General features: G+C 43.8%; 1 protein-coding gene across 3 annotated transcripts in view; it reads right to left on the reverse strand.

Annotated features, from left to right (window-relative positions):
- Positions 1-20,944, reverse strand: part of LOC122549488 (arf-GAP with SH3 domain, ANK repeat and PH domain-containing protein 1-like) — a 365,329-nt gene that overhangs the window by 121,673 nt on the left and 222,712 nt on the right. For all 3 annotated transcript variants that reach the window (XM_087986272.1, XM_087986271.1, XM_087986270.1), the window contains one exon: positions 1,846-1,915. In XM_087986272.1, coding sequence (XP_087842398.1) covers positions 1,846-1,915 — 70 coding nt within the window. The remainder of the gene's footprint in view (positions 1-1,845; positions 1,916-20,944) is intronic.

Consider the following 20,944-nt stretch of genomic DNA (forward strand, 5'->3'; position numbering starts at 1 on the left):
ACAGAAGGTCGCCTGAGGGGGGAATTGAACCCGGGTCACTGCCGCCCAAATCTCTCTCTTTGCGACTGAGCAAAGCAAAAGCGTAAGTCACGATAAAATTCATTTTGCAATGTCACGGGTCAATGCTGGTTTTAATTCAGCATTGTTATTCTGTTATATGCCCATTCTTATGGAAGCATGTTGAAGATTAAATGTCATCTTAAACTGTGATTGCTGGTGACGTCATTAGATTCAGAGTCGTAACATGCACACAGCTTTATACTGAATTATCCTTATTAATACAGATGTGGTGAGAAATATATCAGTTCAATTTCTTTTCTTAGGCTTAGTTAATCTTTGAAATCATCAATTCTAATTTAAAAAAAACAAGAAATTAAATGGCTACAATATAAAGCTACTTAATCTCTTGTATTGGAAAAGGCAGCGTACAAACTCAACAGGCAGTTTGTACCCAGGAACTAGAGGTTCAAATTCTGTGTCCGGTCGTAGTCTCCTTATATGTTTGGAGAATACGGAGACTCTGGAAATGGTGTACAGGATAACAATAAGGTCAAGTTCCAGCTAAAAATATTTTAGTTACTCAAATATGTTCCAAGAGGAAGCTCTATACATTTATGGGCGGCATGTGAGTCAGGTTTGATTCCAACCTCGGGCGATTGTCTGTCTGGAGTTTGCACATTCTCGTGTCTGCGTGGATTTCCTCTGGGTGCTCAAGTTTCCTCTCACAGTCCAAAGATGTATTGGTTAGGTGACTTGGCCTTGCTAAAAAGCCCATATAGTGTTCAGGGATGTATAGGCTAGGTGCATTAGTCAGGGGAAATGTAGATTAATAGGTGTATGGGAATGGGTTTGGGTGGGATACTGTTTGGAGGGTCAGTGCTGGTTTGTTGGCTCAAATGACCTGTTTTCACACTGTTGGGATTCTATGATTTAGAACCCAGAGTGATTTGATCAATGTGTAAGAAAACACAAAGGTATCAAATTGTGATTTTATGGATCAACTAATTTAAATTCAAAGGTTATGGAGGATCGAGGTATAGAAGTGCAAAACATACACTGGACGTTAGACAGTTCTTGTTTTCCCCAAATAACAATGAAACTGTGGAAAAGGTTGCTGGTTTGTGTGGTGATTTCTGATCCATTATATTCCTCCAAGGGAAAGCTGAACCCATTTCTGTCTCAAGTAGAGATTACCTTGTCCAAGAAGTAGGTATCCTGTAATGTAAATTTGGAGCTATGTGATCTCCTGGACTCATTCAGAATGCCAAAAGAGATTTTCAGTAATCTTGTCAAACTGGCCTAGTTTTTTTTTCTCTCTCCTTGGCGAGTACATGCAATGTCTATGAGTAGATATGTCAAAGCATCATTTCCTATTCATTATTTTCCTTTTTGGTGTGCGCGATTAGGTATTAGTTTTCCTGGTTTTCTTCTTCTGTTTTTTGTTTCCCCCCCACCTGCCCCTCTATTTTCTACTTGTGACTGTGATTAGCATATTTCCCCCCCGATGACAGTATGTACAAAATACTTACTATGAAGGCAAATGTAATAGAGAGGTATAATGATAGATTTAGATGCAAAAGAATGTTATGAGACACAAATGGAATATAAATATCAGCATGGATTGGTTTAGCTGATTGGCCTGTCCTGTGTAATCCAACTGTCATCACAGAAATAACATAGCCTTTTTTTAAACGAGGAAAACTGTCAATTTTTAATTCTGCTGCACTGTTTGCACCTCCATGTCTGTTCACCAAATATCGTACGTGCTAATGTAGTCAACCAATTCAAAATCGATAAGCAACGAAATTCCTTTTTGCTCTAAGAAAATACAAAGACATTACTCACAGTTGCATGGGATATTGTCAAGTAGCCATTCTTGACTGTGCACTTTCTTCTCTGCCAAACTTTTCGAAGACTAAAACGAAAACCATCCAAATAATTACTTCATGCAATAATATAAAATTAGTAACATTGCTGAATTCTTACTTGTTCTTATATGTACCATGTATATTCATAAAGGCACACATGTATTCACATATTATAATTTGCTACAGACTAAAGTAGAAAGCATAAATCTGAAAGAAAGTGAGAACATACCAGTGTGGCCAGTATCTTAAAAGGGAGATATTAACATTTCAGTTAGGAATAAGTCATCAAAACAAACTGTTTATACTTTAAATATTAATTTAATCACTGCTAACACACTTGCCATATATTTGCATCTCAACCTTTTAAAGCCATAATCAGCTAGTTTAGCAGAATCCATACACTCCTTCACACATTCTTAACTTTTTAAAATTATCAACCTATTTGGACTCGCTATAATGGAGGAATTGTCTTATGAATAAAGATTAAACAGATTGGGTTCTACTCACTGCAGCAGAGATGAATGACAGGCGATCTCATTCAAACATACATGATTCTTAAGGGGCTAGACAGGGTAAATGAGAGGATGTTTCCCCTCATGGGAGAGTCTAGGACTAGAGGGCATAGTCTCAGAATAAACAGATGCCAATTTAACACTGAGATGAGGAAGAATATCTTCTCTTAAAGGGTTGTGAATCTTTGGAACTCCTTACCACAGAACTGTGGAGCAAAGTCCTTGTGTGTACTTAAGACTGAGATAGATAGATTCTGGATTAGTAAAGGGATAAAGGGTTACAGAGAAAGGGCAGGAAAGTGGATACGAGGAAAACCAGAACAGCCATGATTCTATTGAATGGTGGACTAGTCCTTGTTCTTATTTCTTATGGTCTTATGACTCTCCTATTTAGCAAGTTCCAGGTCATTACCACTTGTTGAGTCAAAATATTCTTCCTCACATTCATGTGCATCAGTTCCCCAAAACCTTAAAATATGCCCCCTATTCCTTGCAATTTCTTGTCCCCCACTCGGCTAATGGGAACATGACTCTCATGTTACTTTATTCAACCTGTCATAATCTTGTATACTTCTATCAAATCTCCCCTTAATTTCTTTTCCTTCAAGAACAACAAAACCAGATTTTCAAACATAAACAAAATCACGCATCCATGTAAACCGAAATCCATGTTTTGGAAAATCTTTTTGTCACGTTCTCAAGTAATCTCAAATATTTTCCTAAAGTATGGTTAGAGAACTGGATGTAATACTCTAGCTGGGGCCTAACTAGTGCGTTATACAGCTTCAACATCGATTCCCTGCTTTTGCACACCACGCCTCTATTAATGAGTGGAATAGATAGAGTCAATAGTCAGAGACTTTTCCCCAGGGTAGGATTGACTGGTACGAGGAGTCATAGTTTTGAGATATTAGGAGAAAGGTATAGAAGAGACGTCAGAGGTAGGTTCTTTACACAGAGTTGTGAATGCATGGAATGCGGTGCCAGCTGTGGTGGTGGAAGCAGAGCCATTAGGGACATTTAAGCGATTGCTGGACATGCACATAGATAGCAGTGAGTTGAGGGGCGCGTAGGTTAAATTATTATATTTTACATTAGGATTAAACCTCGGCACAACATCATGGGCCAAAGGGTCTGTTCTGTGCTGTACTTTTCTATGTTCTATGATGCCCAAGATCCCATATGCTTTGCTAACCATTCTCCCAAAATGTGCTGCCACTTCCAAATATTGATGAACATGTACCCTAGATCTCTCTGCTCTTGCATATTCTTCACCTGACAAAGGGGCAGTGCTCCAAAAGCTCATGATTTCCAATAAATCGTTGGACTATAACCTTGTCATGTGACTTCTGAGCTTGTCTAACCCAGTGCAATACCAGCATCTCCACATCCTTGCATATTCTTTACAGCTGTGCCATTTACTGTATATTACTTTTAACGTTTGAACAAAATGCATCACCTCATGCATCTTAGTTCCATCCATCACTTGCTTGCCCATTCTACTAGAAACTTTGGAACAATTATTAGGACCTCAGTATTACTGTGATAACTTACTCATATGTTAAATGCAATAGACATAATTCACCAGAAGCTATACAATAGCATGAGATTCGATTCTCTTGTAAAGATCGTTTTGCACATGTAAGCTGCAGCAACAAGTCTCTATTAAAGCTCTGTACTCAATTTTTATAGTTAAAAATCACACAACACCAGGTTTATTTGTAAGCACTAACTTTCGAAATGTTGCCTCTTCGTCAGGTGATCATCAATATGGTTATTAAGCAGCACCTGTTCAGTAATAACCTGCTCACTTAGTTTGGTTCAGCTAAGGCCACACAGCTCCTTGCCTTATTAGAGCCGCAATTCAAATGACAAAAGAGCTGAATTCCATAAGTAAGGAGAGAGTGACTGCCTTTAACATCAAGACTGTATTTGACTGAGTGCCGCATCAACGAGCCCTCGCAAAATAGGAGTCAATGACAAACAGGGGTTTGACAACACACCTGGCATATAGAAATATGAATGTGGTTGTTGTTGATCAGACATTTCAGCTCCAAGATGTTTCTGCAGGAGCTCACTGGTCCAGCCATCTTCAGCTGCTTTATCAATGACTTTCCCTCATTCATAAGGTGAGAAATGGGGTTGTTCACTGATGATTGCACCAGGCCCAGCACAATTAGTGACTCCTCAGATACTGAAGCAGTCCATATCCAAATGCAGCAAGACCTGGACAAATCCAATTTTGCACTCAAAAGTGGCAAACAATGTTTGTGTTAAACAAATGCCAGGCAATGACCATTTTCAACAAAGAGACATTCAGCTTGATGTTCAATTGCACTACCATCACTGAATCCCCCACTATCAATACCACTGATCAGAAACACAAACGGATTTGCAATGTAAATATAGTGGCTACAAGAGCAAATCAGAGGCTAGGCATACTGCAGTGAGTAATTCACTTCCTCACTCCTCAAAGCCTGTCCACAAACTACAAGCACAAGCCAGGATTGTGATAGAATACTCCCCACTTGCCTGGATGAGTGAAACTCTGGCAACACTCAAGAAGCTTGACATCCAGAACAAAGCAGCCTGCTTGATTGATACCACATTCACAAATATCCACTCCCTCCATCACTGACACTCAACAGAAGCAGTGTGTACTATCTACAAAATGCACTGTTGAAATTCAAAGATCCTTTGACAACACCTTCCAAACCCATGAACATTTCCATCCAGGATGAGGGCAGTAGGTACATGGGAACACCATCATCTGCAAGTTTCCCTCCAAGCCAGTCACCAACCTGCCTTGGAAATGTATTGCTTTTCCTTCGCTGTCGCTGGGTCAAAATCCTGGAATTCCCTCCCTAATTGCATTGTGGGTCAACCTCCAGAATATGAACTACAGATTTTATGGAAGTGGCTCATTACCACCTTCATAAGGGCAACGAGGCACTGGCAATAAATGTTGCCCATGCCAATGATACCCACATTCCACAAGTGAATTAAAAAAAACTCTACCCTTCCATATTTTCACTGACATGGAGCACAAGGCATGGAAGCAAATCATTCTCTCATGTGCATTGCCCCCACTCCTGAGGCTACTCAAGATTCAGAGCTTCAATTATGCCAGGTTCAAAGCCAATGATCAGAGATTCTGTGCTGTAAAGACTATATCTCTGTTTTTCTATTCTTTTGATTGTGGACTGAAATGGGAAATGAACTGTTTAAAAGCCAAGGATTGCTGAAGGATTGTTGCACTTTTTAAAAGCAAGTCACCCAATATTCATTGTAAGTGCTGTTTATATAGCTTTTGGTTTAAGCAGTGTGAAATGCTGAGGTCTATACGCGCAGGAGCCAGGAGCTGCGTATGAATGGAGATTTTGAGTGGCAACAAGTAGCTGATTGGTAATTGGTCAACACTTCATAAACCTATGATAAAAGCCACCTGCCTGCCATATAATTGCCTCCCAGATAGCTGAACAGCTTGATGGTATAAAAGCCACTGGATCTCTCTAAGGCAAGAGGTGGTTTTGCACTGCAGTAAAAAAAATTATGAAGCTGTTAAGATAGGTAATTTACTTCTCATCAGTTGCTGTAAGTTGCTTTAACTAGTAAGTTTTAAATGTGAACCAGCTGCTGTATGCCTCCTGCAAATAAAAAAGTACCTGGAGAAGAAAAATCAAGAAGTAGTGTTCCAACAGGCATAAGAAAAACTGAAGTAAACCTTGTGGAGAGGAACCACTAAACTACTTTTCCAATCTTTCCCTCCACCCATAATACCTACCTTTTGATTGATCGTGTGTGTATGGTGAGCTTATAAGTGGGTTAGAGTTTTGAGTAGAATTGTATGCCAACTGTTCATAATTGTTTATCTACACATTTGTGTAAAAAAAATTAATTCTTGTTAACTACAGAAGCATTGCTTGTCAAGATGGGTTTAAAAGTCAGATAAATTGAGGAATTCTGTGTACATCAAAAAATTATTTTAACTTTTGTGATGACTCCAGGAATGGTGGGGCTTGATTTCCAGATCCCTACCCCATGAAGCTTAACACAGCAGAAGTGTTAAGAAGGTGAAGTAGGTTGAACAAACCTAGAAAGGTGCAGGATTAAAACATGTTTAGCTGAGAAAGTAAATCTAATGTGCTTTTTTTCAATACAGGGTGAGAAACTACACACAAAAACTATTTGAAGAACCCATAATCTGTGATGTTTCATTATAGAGGATTGGCCTGAGTCCGTCTTGGAGATCCCTAAAGATCTGAGAACATTTTGGCTAAATCAAAATAAGATCAGAATGCTAATGAAGTACTCTTCAAAGGATGCCAAGTACTCATTCCGTCACTTAGACCTGACATACTTGATCAGCTCTACCTAGAAGATGGAGAAGATGAAACACTTGACAACGAATCAATATTCTAGCCCAGCATCAGCAAGGACATTAATTCAGGTGGTAATCAGGTGAATATCTCCAAACCACATGACATACTGTTATTGCCATAGACCAAGACATTATCAGCACAAAAGAATATAATAACTATCACTCAAATTCCAATTGTCCTGTCACTTTGGGGCATAGAGCAATGTGTATTGCAATGGTAGCACCATTTGCACCAATTTTACTCTTCGAAAAGGTTATTCAACATTAGCCCATAATATACGGGAAAACAGATTTCGAACATGTGAACAATGATCCATCAAAGATTCCCCTTGTTCAAATGCAATGCCTGCAGAGACAACACAGAAAAATGTGTTGCTGGAAAAGCGCAGCAGGTCAGGCAGCATCCAAGGAGGAGAATCTACGTTTTGGGCATAAGCCCCTCCTGAAGCATAAGCCCCTCCTGCGCTTTTCCAGCAACACATTTTTCAGGTCTGATCTCCAGCATCTGCAGTCCTCACTTTCTCCGAGAGAGACAACGCAGTCAAGTAGCTGTTCAAAATGTTTTGGAAACTGGACAAGATATCTAATTGTTGATATGACATCTTCATGCAATTCCATTAGACTCTAAATTATCACTAACTACCTCAGATTCTGTTCAGCTGACCAGTGAGAACTACACTATCAAGCTATCTCAACATCTCATCATTGATCACACACTGGTTAAATGAAAAATAAAATGAAAGATGCAAATGATGATTCAGAATGACTACCACTACACATTGACATGAAGGTGAGGGCCCTACATCTGGAAGAACAAAGATGGATTATAGAAGAGCTGTACAAAGTTTGCAAAGGACCATGTTCATATAAGATTACAAAAGCAAACTCCTGGAGGTGTGAATGGCTCTCTTATCCTATCAAAGGCCTGAAAAAATGGGAATCATTCACTTTCAAGGCCAAGATATTTAAATAGTTAATTAGCTTAGCTAAAAGACAATGAATCAATGCTCCAGAACCAGACCAGCTCAAAACTTAATATGGAATTATGGTTCAACAGTTTGGGATAATAATCAGGTAGATATAGCTAGAACAGCTATTTTGTACAGAGATCTATAGAGACCATGATAGCTCTTATTCCAGGCAGCATTCTCAGTTGAAATAACTGAACAGCTTAAAATAGTTGATTTTTTTCTCTGACATTGGGGAGGTATAAAAGGAAGGAAGGTATCTCCCTCTTCAAATGAAAAGGAATTCAGGCAATGTTTAAATATTGTACCTGCAAAACCATTAGGGAAGAGATGCTTATTCTGTCTCCCTGATCATGCTTTAACTACTGAGTTCACTTACAAAGGCGAACTCTGGCTATTTGACTTCAGATGTCATCATAGCTGCTGAATCTGACATCAATTTTCAACTTTTTCACTTCAGAAAAAGATTCTTCAAACAAATCAAATCTGCAGTAATATTAAACTGATCTCATCTTCATATGTTAATCTTTACCTTGCTTACAGTAAGTTACTGTATATGTATTTTAACTCATGGTTTTACTATTTCTTTCTTAAGTAACTTTCAGTAATAGTTGAGTAATAAACTAACTTCTCTAGTTTAAAAGACAAAATATACTAATAGGTACTCTTTAAACTAAAAAAACTCCAACAATAAAAGATATTACTAGCTTATTTAAATTCTTAGTTCACAAGGAACGTCTGGTATGTGCTTGTTATACCATTAAAGTTCTGAATTCAAATTCTATACTTTCCTCTCAGCTTTATTTCCATTAATCTAAAAAGTGGTAATAAATATTGTTCAAAAAAGATAATGGATTATATTTAATGACACTTGCTTTCAGGAAAGCCCACCTGAGTGCGAACTGAAACTAAACTGGGCTATGTTATGCTTTCCCTGGGATCCTTGATCCCAGGAACAGAAATCCCACCCCTAAGAATTGCCAACCAATCAGGAGCTACCAGCTGAGGATTCATTATCTGGTCAGGTGAGGAGCAGTGAAGCTGCCAGCTGTGGATTGGGTTCGCTAAAGAATCCTACATTCACAAAAGTGTGAGGTCATGCAGGAGAATGAAGGGGCTCAGCAAATAGAGCTTGAGTTTCTTTCTCAGTGGGCCTCACTCTTTTCCCAATATAAAGTCCTTCAATAAGGCATCGAGTATCTTTGAACAAGAGTCCCCCTCCCCAGGACCTTGCAACAGTTTCATTAAGGTTCGATTTCCAGGCTTCCCACAAAGCAAGTTCCTCATTTGCTTATTAATTAAATGCTAGTAATGGCAGAAAGGTTATTCACAAGTCTTCCTGCCCTCGTCTTAATTAGATCAGAGATGGAAAGACAACAGGATCTCCATCCAATTCGATAGCCATTTGCAATTAAACCTGTCTTGGGAGAAGGCATCTAATCTGCCCAATGCCCTGGAGACTACAGAAAAATTTCACTCCAACAGAAACTCATTTCTTTTTGCAAAATTACTCATATTTTTCTATTTTCCATCCTTCTCTTAGGTACAAGACTGTAGTGATTGGAACCAGGTGGATCTTTTTGACTATGAGATCCTTGACTGGGATTGTTAACTGGTGTCACTCAAGGAGCCCTGGCTGACAGATGCAAACAGTAATTTAAAATCTCCTCAGACTGAGCCACTGTCAATGTGTTCCTGCTGACACTAGTGGTCTCTGTGTTTTGAGAAGGAGTAAATCATTTGATTTACTTTTTTGGGGGTTTGTTTTTTCTTTGGCTTGTGCTGTGCTCAGCTTCACTAGCAGCCACCACCACCACTGCTGCTACTGCAGCAGCCTGTGCCTGCTCCCAATATAGAGTCCTTCAACAAGGCATCGAGTATCTTTGAAAAGGGTCCCCTTCCCCAGGAGCTTGCAACAGTTTTATTGTGGGCCCACAACTGAACACTGTTGCTGGTGCCTGGGGCCTTCCGCCACTGCGACTGCTTGGGCCCCATCTACACCTGGGACTGTTCTTGTTGCTACCTCCATCATTCTGCCTGGGCCTCAGCCAGATTAAAGGACTATTGGTCCTGCCTGGGGCCTGCCACAACCGCTGCTGCCTGGGGCCTACCCTCACTGCCACTGGGACCTACCCTAAACACTGTTGCCTGGGCCCTGCCAACACCTGAGACTGTTGCTGCTGCTGTCTCAGACGAGGCCCCACTAACATCTGGGATTGCTGCTGCTGTCAGAACTTTCCAGTGCAGGGATCACTGTCATTTGCCTGAGACATGCATGGGAGAGGTCTTCGGAGGCTGCTTATCAGCACAACATGGCAAGTCCCAAGACAGCAGGCCTCAGCCACACCTACGCCAGGGTAGCCACTGCCTTGGGCTTGGCTGCTCCAGTCCCATCTTCAACACCCAAGCCCTTTCAGGCACCTGACTAAACGCCTAGGGGTTAAGGCCTATCTGCATCCACACATGACTATCGAGGCTTGCAGTAAGGCCATGGCTAGTGTGGTTGGCCCGCTAGCAAGTCCCAAGACAGTAGGCCCTAGCCACACCTATGCCGGGGTAGTTGCTGCCTTAGGCTCGACTGCTCCAGCCCCAGCTACAACCCCCAACCCCCTTCTGGCACCTGACTAAACGCCTAGGGGTTAAGGCCTATCCGCAACCGCACATGACCATCGAGGCTTGCAGTTAGGCCAAGGCTACTGTGGTCGGCCCCGCTAGCCGCTGTCGTTGCAGCCCGAACGTACAGAAAGGCTGCATTTTTCCTTCGGATCAAGTAGGCAGTCCACCTAGACGTGCAGAAAGGGCTCAATGTGGCACGAGGAGCTGCTGATGGGTGCTCTGAGCTTGGCCGCCTTCTCTTCGTACACCCCACACGGGGCCGGGTCCACATCGGCCTGACTGAGATGTGACTCCAGATCAAACACCTTCTCCAACTCCTCTATCCTAGATCTCCGCCTCTTCGTCAACCCCCTTGCATACTCTTGACAGAAAAAGTGGACGTGAGCCTTGTCCACATCCCACCACAGCCTCAGGGAAAGGAAGCTTTCCCGCTTTTTTCTCCTGCTGGTCCAGAACTGATAAAATGAGTCCTGGATCCTTGAGCTGTTCAGGGTGAAGTGAGCACCATAGGGAATGGATTGCTTTATTTCCCCAACTCTATTTTGATTTAATCTCTGCCCTCCCCTTCACTTTTTTTGCCCACTGATTTTCATCAGGGAGTTGACTTCTTGCCTGGCTTCCATGCTGGACCACACGATTCACCCAGACCATTGATTAGAAGGGCATTACTTGTCACTGGCCACTTTGGTGTTCCCTTTCTTCCTGGTGGTGTAAAATGAATAAAGATTTCTACACCTGTTGTTCTTCATGGTGTCTCAAAATATATAACCAGGAGATTTAGAATCTCCTCAGTTTAGGAGACTGATTCTGTGCTAGCTGGGCCACAGTCAGTGTGTTACTGTTGGTTTCTGTTTGTTTTTGGAGGAAACCTGATTCCTGAACTGGCTCAACCACATCACCAGTTTGTTAACTGGCATTCCTTTTTATTGAAGACTGACTGATTTTTAAACTGGCTCATTTAAACAATGTGTTACAGGTGTAACTCAGTTCTCATTAGGGAACTGCTGTTTCACTAGCTGGTTACAGCCGGTGTGATGATCTTTTCTCTTTTACTTTTGACAAAAGCACTATACTGATTTTGTGGCAGGGCTTAGCCCTTGCACTCTGGTTTTTGTTTTTTTTGGAATGTGCTTTCACTGTTTGTGTGTTTGGACTGAGCCTTTGTGAGAAAATACATCTTTCCAGATGACCTGCTCCTGTGTGGGTAGGCCTGGCCCTTTGTGAGTGACTAGGCCTCTGTAAAGACAACACCTGTGTGTGCTATGAGGTGAGGTGAGCAATTGCTGCATCCTGGAGTGGACCAAACCACTGAGTTAACTGCCTTTACAATGTTCCTGTGAGTGGGCCTGGTCCTTTGGATGGACTAGGCCTTTGTGGAAGCTGAACACTTGCATGTGTGCTGTGGCCTCTGCCTTCTGGAGTGGGCCAAACTCCTGAGAGTAAACTGCAGCTTCACAATGTACTGTGTTCCTGTGAGTGGGCCTGGTTCTCGATGGATGGGTGAGGCCTCTAAAGAGGCTGAACACCTGTGTGCGGGCTGTGTGTTTGCTGCCTTTGGGCGTGGACTCTGCCTGTACATTGGAAACTGTTGAGGATTTTGTGAATTCTGTTAATGTATGTGAGTTTTGTAATTAATTGTGTTTGAGTATGGGTCAGAACGGGCGAGTCAGTACATGGGGCGGCCAGGAGCTGGAGGGTCGATGACCAGATCTGCTGAGCTTTTCCAACCTATGCTCTTACAGACAAGTACAAGTTGGAACACCTTGGTGTTCAACAGGCCAAGTGGTCAATGTGGATGCCTTGAGCCACCTCCCACTGGCATATACTCCACTGGTGATGCCTCACCAGAAGAGTTTTTTCTGGTTTTAGACTTCCTTGATACCCTTCTGGTCACTGCTGACAATATCCAACTGTGGACATAATAAAATCCTGGCCTGGCAAAACTAAAACAACTGGGAGTAATGGGGGCTGGGGGGGGGGGGGGGGCGAGAAACAGAAAGGTCATCGCAACTAGGATCAAAACCTTTCTGGACCCGGAGAGGCCACATCACTGTACAGGACGGCTTATTACTCTGGGGAACAAGAGTAATTGTCCCGAGTAAAGGTCACCGCCTGATACTGTTCGAATTTCACCAGGGTCATCAGAGGTTTCCAAAATAAAAAAATTGTTGAGCAGTCATGTCTGTTGGCCAGGTATTGGATGCCAAGATAGCGGTGGTTGGCAGTACCCAGAGTGCCAATAAGGACAACTATTGCCACTATCAGCCCCACACATTCGTGGGAATGCCAGGTAAACCCTAACTTTGGTTGCATGTCGACTACACCAGTCCTTTCATGGTCCATGTTGCTGGTCATTGTGAATGCTGGTTCAAAGTGGTTGGATGTGCAGTGTTCTTTAGGCAAACTCAGGGATGACGGCCGAAAAGCTGGAGTCCATGTATTTGCAATACATGGACTCCAGAAAGTATTGGTCATGGACAACAGGACATCATTTACCAGCAGGAAATTCAGTATTTCCTAAAGTTGAATGGCACCCGGCATGTTCAAATAGTTCCATACCATCCATCATCCAATGGTCTGGTGGGAACGTTGAAGGCAGGCTTAAAGAAACAGCCCACTCTGTCATTTGAGACCAAACTGCCCCGGTTCCTGTTAGATCACCCCTCATGCAACTACAGGGATAGCTCTAGCAGAGTTGCTAATGGAGAGAAGACTCCACAGCGGATATTCCTGGACATGGGGGGGGGGGGGGGAGAGGAAGAGGGTGAAGTGGATGCAGGAACACCAATGCTGGCCACACGTGAGAGAGACAGTTTACTTCAGGGAACAAAGTTTGGTGCTGGTACCTGGTGAGATCAATGCAAGGTCATGTGAGGTGGTCTTGAACAAACATGTGGATCGCCTGAAAGCTGCTAACTCGCAAATAGGGAAGGAGTAAAACATATCTGATCTCTCAGAACAGCCAAAAGGCCTATAGTAAAGTGTGTTCTCCCCTTCCGTCTAGTGTCCAAGATGGATGCAGCCTCAATAGTGTTACTGCCAGAAGAGAAGGAGATGCACCGGATGCAAGAGACAGGCTAAGATCCAGTACATACCACCCGTGTCAGAGTCTGAGTAAGGGGAACTGGACTTGGGGGTGGAAACATTGTGGGAGAAACTGAGAAAGATCAAGCCTACATAAGACTTGGAGGGGTGGGGATGTAGTGATTCAAACCAGGTGGCTCTTATTGACTATCTGATCCTTGATTGGGGTTGTTAACCTGGGACAATCAGGAAAGCCCTGGCTGACTGATATAAACAGGAGATTCAGAGTTTAGGGGACTGACTCTGTGCTGGCTGGTATTACAGTCAGTCTGTTACTGTCCCCCTTTTTTTGAAGGAGGAAAACCTGATTCCCGAACTGGCATTCCTTTTAGTGAGGACTGATTGTTAAACTCCTGATGCACATAATGTGTTTCAGGTATAACTCAGTTCTCATTAGGGGGTTGTTGTTTCACTGGCTGGTTACAGCCTGCGTTATTCTCTCCTCTTTCTGAGAAAAGGACAATGTTAATTTTATGGTAGGGCTTAGCCCTTGGACTGTAGTTTTCTTTGTTTTTTGTATGTGTCTTGGACTGAGTCCTGTGGAAGACATACATTTTACCAGAGGAGCTGTTCCTGTGGGGAGGCTTAGCCCTGGGACTATGTACTGTGTTCTTGTGAGTGGGTCTGGCTCTCCAAGGCTGGACCAGGACTCCATTGAGACTGAACACCTGTGTGCTGTGGGGTGTGCATTTGCTGCCTCCAGGAGTGGACTCTGCCCTTGGTTGTGGACTGTTTTTAACAACGGACTCTGCAGTTTGGAGCGGACTCTAATTCTGACATTGCACATTGTATACTGGAGTGGACTCTTCCTGGAAATGGATTCCATATCTTGAAGACTGTATAAATTTGGACTGTGTACCAGAAAGGAGGTTTTTTTTTTGGGTAACTAACTGTATTGTGGTGTTTCCTGGGTCTATCACCCACACAGTCTTGCGTGTCCCTGGGTCTGGCAGGCCTTGCTGTGAGCTGGGAGGCTCATGGGTCGTCCTGAAAGCTGTCACCCCGAGAGCCGGAGGGTGAGTAGGCCATGCTGTGAATCTGAAGGTTGGTAGGCTGTCCTAAAAGCCAGAGGGTGGGTAGGCCACCCTGATGCCAGTCGCCCCGAGAGCTAGATGGTGGGTAGGCTGTTCTGAGCTAATCGGGTCAGGCTGTCCTAGAGGTGGTCGAAAGGTGTCAGAGCAGCCGAGAGCCAGAAGGCACGTAGGGGCGGGCTGAGATCCGGAAGGCTTGTGGGCTACCCTACACGCTGTCGTCCCAGGGAAGGGGACGGGCTGTCCTAGAGGTAGCCGAAAGGTGTGCCAGGATAGCCCACTGGTCGGAGGTGCAACGGGGTGGGTGAGAGCCCAATGGTACGTAGGGGCAGACAGAGAGCCAGTAGGCGGGTAGCCGTCCTCAGCGCTGTCACCCTGGGCAGGTACCGGGGCGGGCTGCCTGAGAGGTGGTCGGAAGGTGCTGAGGGTGGTTAGTGAAGCCGGAAGGTGGGTAGGCTGTCCTGACCGCTGTCACCCTGGGCGGGTATCGGGGCGGGCTGTCCTAGAGGTGGTCGAAAGGTGTGTCAGGGCGGACCGAGAACTGGAAGGGGCATGGGGTGGACCGAGAACCGGAAGGTGGGTAGGGGCGGGCTGCCTTAGTGGTCGGAAGGTGGGAGGGATGGGGGCTTGCTGGGTCTGTATTGTCTGCACTTTTGTATGTAACAGTACTGTCTAATGTACAACTGTCATTGCTGTTGTCTCTTTATATCTTTGTGAAACTGGGATTTGAGGTTTGTCCTCATGTCCCTGTAAACTGTTTGCATGGTTGGGTTTGGGGCCTGGCTTTGCTGCTCCTCTCCCTTGTAAAATTGCTGTCTCTTGTATGCAGCTGTAAATGTAACTGTTTGTTGTAAACTGTTTTTGTAATTTGTTTAATAAAATAATATAAACAGGAGATTCATTGTTTAGGGGACTGACTCTATGCTGGCTGGTGCTACAGTCAGTATGTTACTATTGGTTTCTGCGCTTTTTGGAGGAGGAAACCTGATTCCTGAACTGGCTGAATAACTTGGTCAGTTTGTTAACTGGCATTCCTTTTAGTGAGGACTGATTGTTAAACGCCTGATGCTCACAAATGTGTTTCAGGTACAACTCAGTTCTCATTAGGGGATTATAGTTTCACTGGCTGGTTACAGCCTCGCTGTTACTCTTTTCTCTTTTTTTACTCTTGAGAAAAGGACAATGTGGATTTTATGGTAGGGCTTAGCCCTTGGACTCTAGTTTTTTGTTTTTTGTATGTATCCTCACTGTTTTTGGTGTTTGGACTGAGCCCTTGTGGAAGACATACATTCTACCAGAGGAGCTGTTCCTGTGGGGAGGCTTAGCCCTGGGACTGGGCCTCTGAAGATTGAACACGTGTGCGCGTGCTGGGAGGTGAGCACTTGCTGTATCCTGGAGTTTGGGAGAAGACCTTGCCTTCAGGAGTGGACCTAACCCCTATGAGTTAACTGCGCCTGTACTATGTTCCTGTGAGTGGACCTGGTTTTCCAAGGTTGGGCCAGGACTCCATGGAGACTGAACACCTATGTGCTGTGGGGTGTGCATTTGCTGCCTTCAGGAGTGGACTCTGCCCTTGGTTGCAGACTCTGTTTTTAGCAACGGACTCTGCAGTTTGGAGCGAACTCTATTTCTGGCAATGCACATTGTATACTGGAGTGGACTCTGTTCCTGGAAATGGACTCAATATTTTGAAGACTGTATAGATCTGGACTGTGTACCAGAAAGAACTTTTTTTTTTGGTAATTAACTGTATCGTGGTGTTTCTTGGGTCTATCACCTGCACTGTCTTGTGTGTCCCTGGGTCTGGTAGGCCTTGCTGTGAGCTGGGAGGCTCATGGGTCATCCTGAGAGCCGGAGGATGGGTAGGCCATCCTGTGAACCTGAAGGTTGGCAGGCTGTCCCGAAAGCTGGAGGGTGGGTAGGCAGTTCTGAGCGCTGTCGTCCTGAGAAGGGGTAATCGGGATGGGCTGTTCTAGAGGTGGTCGAAAGGTGTTGGAGCAGCCGAGAGCCAGAAGGTGCATGGGGCAAGCTGAGGTCCAGAAGGCTTGTGGGCTACCCTGCATGCTGTCGTCCCAGGGAAGGGGGCGTGCTGTCCTAGCGGTGGCCGGAAGGTGTGCCAGGATAGCACATCTGGGTGGGTGAGAGTCCAATGGTATGTAAGGGCAGACAGAGCCAGAAGGCAGGTAGCCGTCCTCTGTGCTGTCACCCCGGGTGGGTACCAAGGTGGGCTGTCCTAGAAGTGATCGGAAGGTGTGTCAGGGTGGACCGAGAACTGGAAGGGGCATGGGGTGGACCGAGAGCCAGAAGGTGTGTAGGGGTAGGCTGCCTTAGAGTGGTCGGAACGTGGGAGGGATGGGGACTTGCTGGGTCTGTATTGTATGCACTTTATGTAACTGGATTTTTTTTTTTAAATGTACAAATGTCATTGTCACTGTCTTATGTGTGAAACTGGGATTTGAGGTTTGTCCTCCTCTGTAAACTGGTTGAACGGTAGAGTTTGGGGCCTGGCTTTGCTGCTCTCCCTTGTAAAATTGCTGTTGTATACAGCTGTAAATGGTAACTTTTTTTTTAAAACTGTTTTGTAATTGCTTAATTTAAAAAAAACCATGAGATTCCACATCTGTTTAGAGGGAAAAAATAAACCAGAGCGTCAGAGGTCTTCTCCGTTTAGGGGACTGACCCTGTGCTGGCTGGTGCTAGTCAGTGTGTTATTGTTGGTTTCTGCTTTTTTGAGGGGGAAACCTGATTCCTGAACTGACTGAATTATTTAGCCAGTTTGTTAACTGACAATCCTTTAGTGAGGATTGATTTTTGTGTCTTTTTTTTTCCTTTTTTTATTATCTAAGGGCAGTGCTGTGTGAATCCCTATTTATATTTATTTTTGACACTCCTGTTTATTTTTTTTTTTTGGCAGTGATTCTATGCTTATATATTTTTTCCCTCACACTACCACCTAAGTGCGGTATTAACCACTTTTTATTTTTTTTTATTTAACCCCCACACTACCACCTAAGTGCAGTAGTGCTTATTTTATCCCCAGCACCCATGGTGTGTGTGCAGGTGTGAGACACAGTGAAGGGATTGATTTTTAAACTCCTGATGCACAGTGTTTCAGGTGTGACTCAGTTCTCATTTAAGGGAGTGTTGCTTCACTGGCTGGTTACAGCCTGTGTTACTCTTTTCTCCTTTTTTTGAGAAAAGGAGAAATGTTGATTTTTGTGGTAGGGCTTAGACATTGGATTCTAGTTTTCTTTGTTTTTTTGTATGTGTCTTCACTGTTTTTGGTGTTTGGACTGAGCCCTTGTGGAAGACATGCATTTTACCAGAAGAGCTGTTCCTGTGGGGAAGCCTAGCCCTGGGACTGGGCCTCTGAAGATTGAACACCTGTGTGTGTGCTGGGAGGTGAGCAGTTGCTGTATTCTGGAGTTTGGGAGAAGACCTTTTCCTTCAGGAGTGGACCAAAACCATTGAGTGTTAATCAACTTTAAAATGTACCGTGTTCCTGTGAGCAGCCCTGGCTCTAAGGATGTGCCAGGACTCCATGGAGACAGAACACCTGTGGGGTGTGTATTTGTTGCCTTTGGGAGTGGACTCTGCAGTTTGGAGTGGACTCCACTTCTGCCAAGGCACATTGTAAACTGGAGTGGACTCTGTTCCTGAGAATGGGCTCTATATTTTTGAAGACTCTCTATATATCTGGACTCTGTACCAGAAAGGACTTATTTTGATAACTAACTGTATCGTGTTGTTTATTGGGTCTAGCACTTGCACTGTTTTGTGTCCCTGGGTCTGGCAGGTCTTACCATGAGCTGGGAGGCTCATGGGTCGTCCTAAAAACTGTCACCAAGAGCCGTAGGGTGGGTAAGCCGTTCTGAGCACTGTCGTCCCGAGAAGGGGTAATCGGGACAGGCTGTCCTAGAGGTGTCAAAAGGTATGGCAGAGCAGCCAAGAGCCAGAAGATGTGTAGGGGCAGGCTGAGATCTGGAAGGCTGTGAGCTACCCTGCATGGTGTCGTCCCTGATGAAGGGGATGGGCTGTCCTAGAGGTGGTAGGAAGGTGTGTCAGGGTAGCCCACTGGCCGGATGGTGCATCAAGGTGGCTAAGAGCCCAATGGTATGTAGGGGCAGATTGAGAGCCAGAAGGTGGGTAGCTGGCCTGACTGCTGTCACCGGTCTTGGGATGGACCGAGAACGGGAAGCTTGCTGAGGCTATATTGTATACACCAGTTTTATGTAATTGGATTGTCTTTTTACAGAACAGCAGCAATGACATTTGTACATAATGTTTGAAACTGGGGTTTGAGGTTTGTCCTCCTTTCCCTGTAAACTGGTTGAATGGTAGGGGTTGAAGACCTGGCTTTACTGTTCCTTTCCCTTGTAAAATTGCTGTTTCTTTGTATAGAGCTGTTAATGTTAACTGTTTTTCTGTAAATTTTTTTAATTAAAGGAAAAAAATAAACCGATTTGCATAGCATTGCCCTTTGAGAAGTGCATTACTTGTCACTGGCCACTTGGGTGTTTTTCATCTTCCTTGGAGTGGAAACTGAATAAAGATTTGGACACTGTCTTTCACTGTCTCTCACCTGCACACACAACATGGGTACTGGGGAAAAATAAGCACTACCACAGTTAGGCGGTAGTGCAGTGTAAAAGAAAAGCCAGGAGACTAAGTGTCTCCTTGGGGGAAAAAACCCAGGACTTTAGAGTCATTGCAGTTTAGGGAACTGGTAGTGTTCTTGCCCCTCGTTTAGTGAAGATATTTGTTTCCTGTTGGGTTTCTTTATTGTAACAAGAGATAGATAAACAGGAGATTCAGAATCACTTCAATTTAGGGACTGACGCCAAGCTAGCTAGCCATAGAAATATGGGGTGACTATGTCAGGATACCAGCCTCTGTGCAGTTATTTCAGAGACTAACCTTGAGTTATTATGACCATCACCATCTCTGATCTGATTTTCTAAGCATTTTTTCCTGTCTGCTGCTATCATGTGCCATACAGGAGAAATTAGAGGTCAAAATCCATTCTTTGCATAGCTGATTTAGATTTTATTCTAGTAATGTCACTTATGCCATTTTGTTTACAAAATCATAAAATTTGTTTCTATAGTAAGTGTGTACTAGCTGATAGCCTTTGGGTAAACTGCAAGTTCTCATTTCATTCTCTAACAAAATGGATAAAGTTTTGAATCCAAAATGTTGTCAAATAATTTCTTAAACTATTTTTGCTTGCATTACCTGTAGTTGAATTTCATCTTTAATGCTGGAAACTTAAACCAAAGATCAATTTGCATAGGATTTCAATAGTCTAATAGAGTCAGATGTACAGCACAGAAACAGACCCTGAGGTACAACCCCTCCCCACCAACCAGATATCCCAACCCAAACTAGTCCCACCTGCCAGGACCCAGCCCATAATCCTTCCAAACTCTTCCTCTTCATATACCCATCCAGATGCCTTTTAAATGTTGCAATTGTACCAGCCTTCACCACTTCCTCCAGCAGCTCATTCCATACACATACCACCCTGTGTGTGAAAATGTTGCCCCTTTGGTCTCTTTTCTTTCCCCTCTTACCCTAAACCTATGCCCTAGAGTTCTGGACTTCCCAACCCCACAGAAAATACTGTCTATTTATCCTATCCATTCCCCATAATTTTGTAAAGCTCTACGAGCTCATCCCTCAGCCTCCAACGCTCCAGGGGAAACAGCCCTAGCCTGTTCAGCCTCTCCCGATAGCTCCAACCCTGGCAACATCCTTGTAAATCTTTTCTGAACCCTTTCAAGTTTCACAATAGGACAGAAAGGAAACGAGAACTACTCGCAATATTCCAACAGTGGATTAATCAATCAATGTCCTGTACAGCTGCAACATGACCTCCCAACATCTGTACTCAATACTCTGACCAATAAAGGAAAGCATACCAAACATCACCTTCACTATCCAATCTATCTGCAACTCCACTTTCAAGGAGCTTTGAACCTGTACTCCAAGGTCTCTTTGTTCAGCAACACTCCCTAGGACCTTACCATTAAGTGTATAAGTCCTGCTAAGATTTGCTTTCCCAAAATACAGCACCTCGCATTTATCTAAATTAAACTCCATCTGCCACTTCTCAGCCCATTGGCCCATCTGATAAAGATAGTGTTGTAATTTGAGGTAACTTTCTTTGCTGTCCACAATATCTCCAATTTTGGTGTCATATGCCAAGTTACTAACTGTACCTCTTATGCTCACATGCAAATCATTTATGTAAATGACAAAAAGTAGAGGACCCAGCACCGATCCTTGTGGCACTCCACTGGTCACAGGCCTCCAGTCTGAAAAACAACCCTCCACCACCACCCTCTCTCTTCTACCTTTGAGCCAGTTCTATATCCAAATGGCTAGTTCTCCCTGTATTCCATGAGATCTAACCTTGCTAACCAGTCTCCCACAGGGAACCTTGTCGATTGCCTTACTGAAGTCCATATAGATCACATCTACC

Source organism: Chiloscyllium plagiosum, unplaced genomic scaffold (assembly GCF_037043375.1).
Source record: "Chiloscyllium plagiosum isolate Xiang-an unplaced genomic scaffold, Cpla_swu_hap1 HiC_scaffold_4, whole genome shotgun sequence".
Classification (NCBI taxonomy): domain Eukaryota; kingdom Metazoa; phylum Chordata; class Chondrichthyes; order Orectolobiformes; family Hemiscylliidae; genus Chiloscyllium; species Chiloscyllium plagiosum.